This window comes from Palaemon carinicauda, chromosome 38 (assembly GCF_036898095.1).
Source record: "Palaemon carinicauda isolate YSFRI2023 chromosome 38, ASM3689809v2, whole genome shotgun sequence".
NCBI lineage: Eukaryota > Metazoa > Arthropoda > Malacostraca > Decapoda > Palaemonidae > Palaemon > Palaemon carinicauda.
Genome location: NC_090762.1, coordinates 43516497 through 43528509, shown reverse-complemented (window position 1 = coordinate 43528509; position 12013 = coordinate 43516497). Strand labels below are relative to the sequence as shown.

Below are 12013 nucleotides of genomic sequence, written 5' to 3'. Positions count from 1 at the left end.
GTTATTTTATGCCCTTGAATTGTAAACCAGAAGTGTTGCAAAGTATAAAAAAAGTACTAAGCAGTAGACTAATGTGATACATACAGGAGATTTATTTATGGTGATTTACTGATACTTTTGGCACATTAACTCCCATGAATAAATTAAAAGAATCTGGAAGAAGAACCAATTGGTCATACAAGTACTGAAAAGACTTAATTTAGTCAAGGATGCAATTTTCAGCCTAAATTCAGGGTAAAAATTTGCTGTACCAAAAACTTAGAAAAAAAAAATTGCAATATGTACAAAATAGATTATTAAGAATTGGGGGATGGAATTGACTACGAATTATAAACAAGTGCTTACAGCAATCAAGACATAAGGAAAAGATGTAACAAATACTTAACAGGAACATTTAGATGTATGAAAAACAACTGAAACTTTACATTAAAAATTAAGTACCAACCTGCTAATAAGACAAATCTGTAATAATTTCAAAATTTAAACTAATGTATTTAAATGAAAGCATGGGTTACTAAAATTTCTAAGAACCAAATATTGAGAAGTAATTTCTGATATCACTTCAAAACTTACAGGGTCATTAAGATATAGAGGATGACAATACTCCTCAATGGCATAAACAAACTTGACGTTATCCTTCGCCTCTGCTAAATTGTGGGTGACCCTGGCATCAGCATCCTTCCAGAGCTTCAAGGTTTTGGATCTTGCCAATTGCAACACGAGAATCGCTCCTCGAACCTGGGCATAGCAAGATGAACAAAATTTATGGTAGGCAGTGCAAATACTTATAGTAAATATCTTCTATGTTCTATGATTTGCAGTTTTTTTTTTTTTTATTTCGAATTTTCAATACACTAACAGTTAAATGAACTAAATATTACTTGAACCACAACCTGAATAAAATAAATATCTCATACATTATAGTCAAATTACCCAAATATCACTCTAAATAACTTGCTCATGCCAATCACTGCATGTAATGTTCCTGCTAGAAATTGCATAAAACTAAAAACCACTCTAAGTCAATTTAAAAAATTCAAACCCCTTGGAAAAAAAAGTTGAAAAAATACAACCCTCGCACTCGAGGGAAGGTTCACAAACCTGTGTTGTTTCCATTTGCTCAGAAAGATACTTGAATTTAGCCATTCTTCTCTTCCAATATTCAAGTTCATCTTGGGGTCCTGCATCATCTGTTTCTTGGCGTAATTGCTCCATTTCAATCAGGACAGATTCTGAATTATAAATTTGATTGAAGAAATCCATTTAATTTAATTAGGGAAGGATACCTTACTTTAAGTAAAGTAGTTAAATTGGCCCAAAAAACCTGATATACAGTAATAGTACTATTGCTATCAATGTTATGTACAGTATATCTTGGAGATGAAAAATATGCCAATTTTCTACAGTAGAGCAATACTGATGCAGAATAAGTAAATCTGAAATTTGAATTATTAACTTTTTCCAACATAAAGCATTGGGTATAAAATGCACTAATTTAATAAATATAAAATTAAGTATCAAAACAAGACTAATTACCTATCTGCTTAAGCCAGGTAAGGACAGTCCTCTCCACGGCCTGAACTTGATCTGGTTGAGTCAAGATTGCCTGGGCATCACTCAAGCCCTTTATCTCATCTATGCCCTCTTCTGATGATGCTAAAATAACTCGTTCCTCCATGATTGATTCAGAGACTGGAAAATTAAATAATTATTACCAATTATTGTTCATTACCAGTCATGTACCAATATTTTTACACCACTAAGAATACACATAGATTTACACACACACACACACACACACACATATATATATATATATATATATATATATATATATATATATATATATATATATATATATATATATATATATATATATATATATATATATATATATATATATATATATATATATATGTATATATATATATATATATATATATATTTCTGGGCTCCGACCCGTGCCGCCCAGTGAAATGCTCCTTTAACATCATTTCTAAGGTAAAAACTGCTATAAATTTACCAGAGAAAAATTGTATAGGAATGCTAGGTTGAACCCAGCTCGCTCACCTTAATAAGGTGTCGGTATAATACTGGGGCGCTGAATAAATCACATCCAGAGGCCTCGCACCATTTAGATATCTCCTGTCAATATCCCCGAACAGCGAGGTGCCGTTCAACATCCTACTACTACTAGCGAACCCACACCAGTGACGTCACTCATTTAATAGCACGCAACTTTCTAGCCGTATTTTGCCTTGTGTGTGAATTTCGCTGGTTTTTTTCTGGATTTACCTCAAGATATCGGACTCTACTGTCACTCCATCTAAGTTAAGTACCAGATCTATGAATTTTGAGATTTTGGAGGGGCCTTGCCCTTTCTTGCTTATATTATACAGCTTTAATTTTCACGACCTTGCATGGGTGTTTCATGGCGCCCGGCTCCCTCCTATCTCTCTCTCGTTCGTTCTTAACGATTTTCAATGAGTCCCCCATACTGATTGTTTCTCGTTATGAACTTTATGGATATCCACGGTTCACACACCGTATTAATTTTTATATTGTCCTGCTATTATTATAAGTTATTACATTTACGTGTGCGTATTTTCGGTAGGTTGGCATGCCTGATCGCCTTCGAGCGTTCTATTCCACTACATATATTATTACTTGGATTATTTACGTTCGCACGCCACGGACTTGCTTATCATTTTAACGTCATTCGTTTGCTTGCATTAGCTCAAGGGGCTTTCATGAGTCAGATATTACATATTAGTTTTCATTTTGTTAGCACTTCACTGACCCTATGTTATGTTGGTAGCCCTGCCGCAGTCAGGCTTGGGTTTTCTCCGATCTCATGTTTGCTCCCTCGTTTGTTTTACGATTGACGTATAGTTAATTTTTATTATTTTTATAATCCAGTATGCCTTCCTATCTTATTTTACCATGTGTTATGTTTTATAGTGTTATTAGTCTTTCCGCGTGATCATATCATCGTGGGTCTGGCAGGTTGGTATACCTGCTATCGCCCCACTCGTAGCCTCCCTCCCGCCGATACCCCACCCCAGGGTTCCCTCCCTCTCTCTCTCCCGATCGAGTTTGAGTTACTTTATAGCGCTATGTACCCCTCCCGGGGGCATCCGCTTTCTTTGCACGGGCGGTTCCCGTTGATCTGTGAGGCTTACTATTATTATACATTAATGTACATTACTTACTCTTTTCACTACTCTACCCGGTCGTAGTTGTTTTCTTTCCATCGCTCGTTTGGCCAACGATCGGCGGGAAGTTTTCTGCTCGGTCAGCGGTACCTTGTCACGTTATATTTTTTATTAAGTTTTGTGCGTGCTACTCCCTCTCAGTCCCGCACGTCACGGACCCATTAAAGATCCCTTCCCCCTCTCTAGTATCACACACCTCACAGACCTCATATAGATATATATATTTATATAAAGACTTACATTACGGGATCCCCGGAAGTAGCTTTTATACATTACCATCCAGTCGAGTTGTTTAGTTGAGCCCCCGGAGCCAACGTTACTCATTATTACTTGGATTACCTTTATATATTAGTCACATATATATATTATATACGATCCTAGTTCTCGACCTTGCCTTCCTTCTTTTGATATGATCACGATTACGGTTTGACTTAATTTAATTTAAATTTTACAATCAAATAGATGTTATTTTGATTTATTAAGCACCCTGGGGCCCCCGGGGTCCCCTATTTGCTTTCCTTCAATATATTTAAGGCATTTATATGAATAGTTTTATCATGTATTTGATATAAGATTTATTAAGCACCCCGGGCCCCCCGGGGTCCCCTATTTGCCTTCATTCAATATATTTAAGGCATTTATATGAATAGTTTTTATCATGTATTTGATATATGATTTATTAAGCACCCCGGGCCCCCCGGAGTCCCCTATTTGCCTTCATTCAATATATTTAAGACATTTATATGAATAGTTTTTATCATGTATTTGATATATATATATATATATATATATATATATATATATATATATATATATATATATATATATATATATATATATATATATATATATATATATATATATATATATATATATATATATATATATATATATATATATATATATATATATATATATATATATATATATATATATATATATATATATATATATATATATATATATAGAATTAAAGCACCCGGCCCCCCATGCCCTTCATTTGCTTTCATTCAAGATAATTATAGCTACAGTGAACCCTCGCTACTTCGCGGTTTGACCATCGCGGATTCACCACTTCGCGGGTTTTTTCCATAACCCATATATATATACATATCGCGGATTTTCCGTAAATTCCGAAAATACCGCGATATCTGAAGACCCCAAATACGATATTTCGTTACCTGTAATTCCAATAATACTGTGATTAGTAATATCTGCTCTTACTGATTGTTCATTGCATTACATATGATATATAATTCAGCACAGAAAGAAATAAAACACGAAAAGAGAATGTGATCATACGATAATTCAGTACTGTATACAGTACGTAGTAAAATTAAATCGAACATGAAACGCAAATCAGATGCAGTCATACCATATTAGAATGGTGTAAGGCTGCTGATGGCTACTACTGTACTACAAATGTAATGGATGTGCTTCTTTTCCATGAATCTTTTGTATGTATACGTACGTAGTACTGCATCCAATAATATTCTTTGTTGCAAAAATCACAGTTCGAATAAGCGTACAAAAGAGAGAGAGAGACACACATCCTACAACAAAAGCATAAAATAGCATACGTAAAGCTATTATTATTATTGTTATTATTATTATTGTTGTTGTTAATAAAATTATTATTGTTATTATTATTATCATTATTATTATTACTGTATTATCATTATTTATTATTATTATTATTAATACTGTACGTACAGTATACGCGGGGTATCTTGTACTTTGAATTGGTAACCTACGCATCATATAAGACGGGTTGTGATTGGTTCAAGCGCTGATAGATGACGAATCAGAACTCAAGTTTTGTTATCTAGCCTGTGATTGGTGTTTTGCCCGCATCTCCAGCTTCCAGCCTCTGTTCGCGGCCACTTTCTCTTACGCCGTATCGCTGAGTAGACGTTGTTAAGTTTGTGAACTTTAATCTGTGCTGTGTGCGACTGTTTTAAGTCGAACTTTTTGTTGAACTTTCTGTTAAATCTTACTGTAAAATGGCTCCCAAGCGTTCTGCTTCTACTAAGGCTGGTAGTGAGCATAAACGCCACCGAAGGATGATGACGATTGCTGAGAAGGTGACGCTTCTCGATATGTTGAAAGACGGTAGAAGTTTTGCGTCTGCAGCCCGCCATTTTGGAATCAATGAATCCACCGTTCGCTATATCAAGAAGGACGAGGCGAACATTAGAAAGACGGCTGCAATCACCTTTAGCAGATCAGCGAAGCGAGTCGTTACAATGCGTAATAAAACGATCGTACGCTTGGAAGGTGCTTTAGCTGTGTGGATTGCCGACTGCCGGAAGAAACACATAGCCTTGGATACGAACACCATCCAACCAAAGGCTTTGAGTTTATATGAGAATTTTGCGGCAAAGGAACCTCAAGACGACGATGGCAACCATGCTGAAGAAGATGATGATGCAGATGAACCTCAACCAGGGACATCCACTGATTCCCAGCCTCAGAAACGTTTTTCCGCCAGCAAAGGATGGTTCGCAAAGTTTCAGAAAGGCTTCGCCCTGAAAAGCGTTTCCCTGCATGGCGAGGCTGCTTCGGCTGACACTGCCGCTGCTGAAACTTACGTGAACCAGACGTTCAAGAATATTATCGCCGAAGGTGGATACAAGCCGGAACAAGTCTTTAATATGGATGAGACCGGCTTGTTTTGGAAGAGAATGCCGTCGCAAACTTTCCTGTTCAAAGAGGAAGCCAAAGCCTCTGGCTTTAAAACATTCAAGGATCGCGTTACCCTCGTGATGTGTGGCAATGCTGCTGGATTTTTGCTAAAGCCGGGGCTTATTTATAAGTCGAAAAATCCTCGCGCTTTGAAAAATTAAAACAAGAATCTCCTTCCCGTGTACTGGATGCATAATCCAAAAGCATGGATTACGAAGATGCTGACCTCCAACTGGTTCCACCAGTGTTTCATCCCGCAAGTCAGTGAATATCTCGTAGAGAAGGGCTTGCCATTCAAGATCCTTCTCCTTATGGATAACGCTGGTGGACACGCAACTGACCTGTCGCGTGAGGGCGTTCAGGTTGAGTTCCTGCCACCCAACACCACGTCATTAATTCAACCGATGGACCAGGGGGTTATCAAGGCGTTCAAGGCCCTCTACACGGAGAATACCTTGGCGGACCTCGTTGCGTGTGTGGATGCTGCCCAAGATGATGAGGATGAAGATTTTAAATTGAAGGCGTACTGGCGGCAGTACACCATAGCCACGTGCCTGCAGAATATTCAGAAGGCACTGCAAGAGATGAAACCTGCAACCGTGAATGCAAGCTGGAAGAAGTTATGGCCCCAGATTGTTTACGACGACGAGGGATTTACTCCTTCGGAAATCCAACACTCTGCAATACGCAAATCTGTGCAGTTGGCTGCCATAATTGGAGGTGACGGGTTTGGCGACATGACGACTGAAGACGTCGACGAGTTGTTGGACTGCCATTCCCAGCCGCTAACTGACGCAGACCTAGAAGACCTGACGAAATCCGCAAGCGAAGAAGAGAGTGAAACCCAGGAAGAGACCCAAGAAAATGTTGAAGAAACGGGCTTAACATTAGAACGGCTTGCCAAGTTCTGCAACCATATCAAGGAGGCGAAAGAAATGTTGCAAGAGTGGGACGAGGATATGGTTCGGTCTATGCAATTCTCCAACAAGGTCGATGACATCATGACTCCCTACAGGATGCTCTTAGAGCGAAAAAAGAAGCAGAGGCAGCAACTTCCGATCACAATGTTCTTGCAGCCTCGCAAAAAAGAGCCAGTTCCTCCTGCTAGTACGCCTTCGGAAGAAATTGAAGAAGTTGAAAAGGTGTCCCAGGAAAAGACACCTCCGTCTGAAGAGACGTAAAATACTATCATTGGCTGCACAGTAGAGGACATCATCAGCTTCATCATCATCATTTCTACTGTGCAGCAAATTCATCGCCATCATCATTCTAGTTTTTCTTGAACTTCTTTCGTGGTGAGTATAGTAACAATCTTTATTTTTTACTTTAATATTCTATTTTAATATTTGTGCCTGTTTTATAGTTTAGTACTGTATGCATTAAGTTAAAGGGAAGGTTTTAAAAGTCTGAAGAGTACAATATACATGTTGTAACCTATCATATTTTTTTTGTTTAAAATTTACATTTACGTACGTAAAACAATCTCTCTCTCTCTCTCTCTCTCTCTCTCTCTCTCTCTCTCTCTCTCTCTCTCTCTCTCTCTCTCTCTCGTAAATTGTTTTCCTGCTTTGCTACGTACAGTATGTACTGTATGATTTTATATTATATTTGTAATAACATATTTTGTAAATGCTTTTACTGTAAATATCATTATTTATCACTTTCATCATGCGCGTTAAATGCGTTCTTTGTTCTGAGCGTGGTTGTTTACTGAGCGTACAGTACTTTATGACGCCGTCGTTTCAGGCGGCGTCATAAAGAAAAACATTTCATTTGGAAGTCCTAAGAAAAATTAAGTAAAACATTGGTAATAACAAAATCAACATACTGTATAATCAATATAATCGATGCAAAAACTAACCTATACATATACAGTATGTGTACACTAAATGAGTTTGTTTCTTCATTATGATCAGAGATAAACGTAAACAAAACATTGGTTGCCATTTTTTATCGTGCTTTTTAGCGTGTTTAGGAAACGCATGATATAAAATCACCTTTAATATTTGTGCCTGTTTTAGTTTAGGGTACTGTAGTACATGCATTAAGTGTTCTGTACATTAAAGGGTAGTTTGTTAACAGTACTACGTACAAGGGAAGGTTTTAAAAGTACGAATACCTGTATACATGTTAAATAAATAGGTAAATATGGTGTCACTACTTCGCGGATTTTCACCTATCGCGGCCGGGTCTGTAACCTATCTACCGCGATAAACGAGGGTTCACTGTATATATATATAAATATTTTATCATGATATCAACTTTTATAAATATTTAAGCACTGGTGCCTCCAGCCCCCTAATTTGTTTTCCTTTAAGATACTCATGTATCTTTTATCTTACAAACTGTACGTTGTGCGATGACGGCATGTGCCGCTGTTCTCCACCAACCCTGCGGCCATGATGTGTGTCGTTCGCACGCTCACTGCTCTATTCAAGTGGATGACCTAGCTGTTTGGCATCCGGACAATTGTGTAGTCTGCTACAAAATGACCTCCACTCTAACATCTGACTCGGTGAGTGCATTTACATTAATACAGACTTGTGGGGAGTTATAAATTATTTTATGGTTTCTTTTAATCATTTTATTATTTTAAGGCCACAGTCCTCTGGACTTCCCGCATGCCCCTTTTTTCTTCGTGCCTACGAAGTCCTTGGACTTCTCCACTTTTCCTTGGCACTTTTATCCCTTGCTAATACAGTAGTCTGTTTTCTTTCAGAGCACCCAGCTTGAAAAGGACACAGCCCAAGCTACCGTCAAGATATGGATTGGCGGGTTCGCCCGCAACGTGAAGGCCAAACAGCCTTATATCCTCTCTGAGGACTGGTGTTCCCACCTCTACCCCAATGCTAAAACATCAGCTGCGGTCCCCAAAGATTTGGCGGACCCTATCATCGAGAGCACCGAATCTCTTCTTCTGGCCCCGGACCAAGGGTAGACGGGCGGCACCCTAACTGAGGACGTCGCTACCCTCAACCTTGATGTGGAACCCATGGCTCTGGATGATCCCGACGCAGGTAGGGACGTAGGCCAGTCAGGTGGTTCCCGGGCTAAGATTCCTCTCCCTAGCCCGGCTTTCTCTTCTACTTCTGAACATTCTTCTTTTCAAGGTTTTCTGGGGACAACCGGGACTGATCTCAGTTCCCGGCCTGTTCCCCCCAAGGTGAAGGCTCATCGTAAGCCTTTATATAAGACTCACAAGTCTTCCCAAGACCACAAGCCTTCGAGGTCAACATCCTCGAAGGCTAAATCCTCCTCCACCTGAGTCTCTCAAGACCCAATTGATGTGCCCTCAACCTCTCACGGAGTAGCCTCTGTTCCGGCACCTGTTCCCCCCCAGGCGGGATCATTTAACGTGGAGGATTTTTCAGAGAAACTGTTTGCTCGTTTTGAGTCGATGCTATCGTCTCATACGAAGCAATCGCAAGAGAGGATAGCTTCTGTGGAGAGCCTAGTACAAGGACTCATGAGCTCGGGGCTACCACCACCACAACAGCAATACCCCATCCCCGACGCCTCCAAGCTTCCTCCTTTCAATAAGAATAACCTTTGGAGGTTAGCATTGCATGCCCCCTTCTCGGAGGGTATGCTGTCAATCGAAGGTTTCGGTACCCGGCCTCTTACGGATTATGAATTCTACCCGCCGGGTCTTGAATTTCCCTTCCCCGGATACACTCGCCTCACGGAAGAGGCTCTGATCCGTTTAGATAAGGTCCCAAAGGAAACTGTTATTTTTCCTAAAGAGCAGGCACAGTCTGTCTTGGTCCGCGTGTTCAATGAGTGGGACTGCTTGAACACAATGATTACGGCCTACAAAAGTTCGTATACTATGTTTGTGGCCGACGACCAGACCCCTACCCCATGTGCGACCAAGATCTTAGAGGCGGTCTTCCAGGCTATCAAAGACGAGAAGCCTTTACCCCAACTTAGGGAGACCGACTTAACCTCCCTTCTTTTTCCGGGAGACAGTGAATGTTGGCGGAACGCCCCAGCTACCTTTTCGGTAGGTAAGTTGAGCCCGGACTGTGCCTCGACGCTGCAATATATAAGGGTTTGTGACTGAGAAAACTTTAGTGGTTTGTGTGTGTATGAAATATATTTGATTTTCTTTTTTTCTTTTGTATCCCTCAAGCCCCCCTTTTTCCAAAAATGTTTTAATGTGTTATTGTTCCTTTCCAGGTATTGACAGCAGCCCCTACACTCAGTAGGGAGTGTAAGGGAGAGCAAATTTAGAATATTTCCTGTTATCAGTCTGTACTAGTCTGTGATGCTGTTCTATATCCATACCTTGTAACTAGAAGTAAGCTACTGTGTTGCTATATGAGAGTGTGTCATGAACATTAAATAGTTAACATGAGCTATGGAAATGGCATATCTGGTCAGAGGCCCAAGAAGTGAATTCCGATGTTAGGAAGAGGGTGACTTTTGAGTTTAGTATGAATTCAGACTTATTCAAAACCCCTTCCAAGATTGAGAGATTTCAAATGTGCTGTTGACAAACTTTTCGAGACATTGTAATGGTGGGCCCGCACAGACCTGTACGACATAGTATGCGGATGTACTTTTCAGAAATTAGGACTGTTTAAGTGACTTTGCATCCCAATGGTGGACGGGAGATTGATGAGAACAGTATTGATTTAGGGAAAATTGTGGTACTGTATTTTTCACCGTTATATGTTCTTTATAGATGGCATACTGGTACTTGCCCAAATAGATACACGGTTAGGTGTGCCTTGGTTTAGACTTGGCCTGTATAGGAACACTTATGAGTGTCCCACCTGGGGGAAGAAAATTTCCTGTTTGTTTATCACTGTTACCCTGTTGCTGAAATTTGACGTTAAGGAATGCTAATTTTGTCTTTAATTTTCTATTTGGATTGATGGGTCCATGCTAACATAACCCTAACAGTTTTGTACAAATAAATTTTATTTTCTTGTTTTATGAACACTGCATATCATTCCTGTTCCTACACCAATGTGCCCCCCTTCCCCAGCCACTGTTTTTTAAGATCTCTTAAGTACCGTAACTTATCATAATTCTTTCCTCCCACACTGTGTCCCGTAATTAATTAAACAATATTTCCTTTCACCTAATGTTCTTATACTTGTACTTATGATCAGCAAGCAAAAGGGAGGAGAAGCAAACGGGTAAGTCAGGTTCTAGCTGGGTCCCCTTGCCCAGTATAAATCAAGGGGTGGTGCCCAGTACTCAGGTCTGTTGAACTGTTACTCAGGTTTTTGGGTATTCCACTGTTGTATATTTTTTGTGTAGTGAACGTCGGGTTGTGGTCGGCATTCGGACACTAGGCAGTTCGGGTGCTACCTCTGGCCACAGTCCGCAAACCACTACAACGCAGTTCAGCGAACGGCTTCCCAGACTCCCGGAGTCTCTTATTAAGTTGGAATTTGAGTCGAGTGTAGATTCGGCAGGTCTCTCAATTCGGTTGCCCTTTCCGAATTGACCGTCGCCACTTACAACGAAGAGGACCTCCTTAAGGTCCTAACTAAGTCACTACTGCAAAACTTTATGGCTGTCGCCTATGATTTTACAAACGCCAAGACCCGTTGTCGACGACACGTCCTCTCTGAAGCCACCATTAGGCACGAACCTAATAGGCTCATCAAAGCTCCAGTCTGGGGCCCGGATCTTTTCCCAGAGGATTTGGTTAACTCGGTCCTTAGCGAGGCAGCTAGAGCCAACCAAAACCTCAAAGTTAGGTGGGGCCTCGTTTCAAAGAAGAAATATGAGCCTAGTGGTACCCCAATTCGAGGTAGGAAGAGATTGAGGCCTTTCCAATCTTCCCAATTTAGGGTTCAACCGGTCTCAGTCCAACTGGCTCCTCAAGGTCCCCAGCCTTCTACCTCAAAGGGCCAACAGCAAGAACAATATGTCCTGGTCCCTCAGTCTCAAATCGCCTCGACTTCCTTCTCCCCCGCCTTTAACCCCACTTATGAGGCTCAGGGCTCTTTCCGTGGCTAACAGCGTCACAGGGGTTCCAGGGGTGCCTTTCGTGCCCGAGGTAGCGGAAGGGATTACCACCGAGGCAAGTCTTCCCGTGGAAGCAGAGGCGGCAAATCATCCTCCAACCATTGAGAAGCCGCAGGTAGGAGGGA

The 12013-nt window shown here is 40.4% G+C and overlaps 1 protein-coding gene across 1 annotated transcript in view; it reads right to left on the bottom strand.

Moving 5' to 3' along the window:
• The window catches only part of LOC137630306 (dynein axonemal heavy chain 5-like), a 131147-nt gene that overhangs the window by 66124 nt on the left and 53010 nt on the right, over window positions 1-12013 (bottom strand). The window contains exons 8-10 of the mRNA XM_068361748.1: window positions 1537-1692; window positions 1102-1232; window positions 574-738 (exon numbers count right to left, since the gene is read on the bottom strand). Of these exons, the coding sequence (XP_068217849.1) occupies window positions 574-738; window positions 1102-1232; window positions 1537-1692 (452 nt within the window). The remainder of the gene's footprint in view (window positions 1-573; window positions 739-1101; window positions 1233-1536; window positions 1693-12013) is intronic.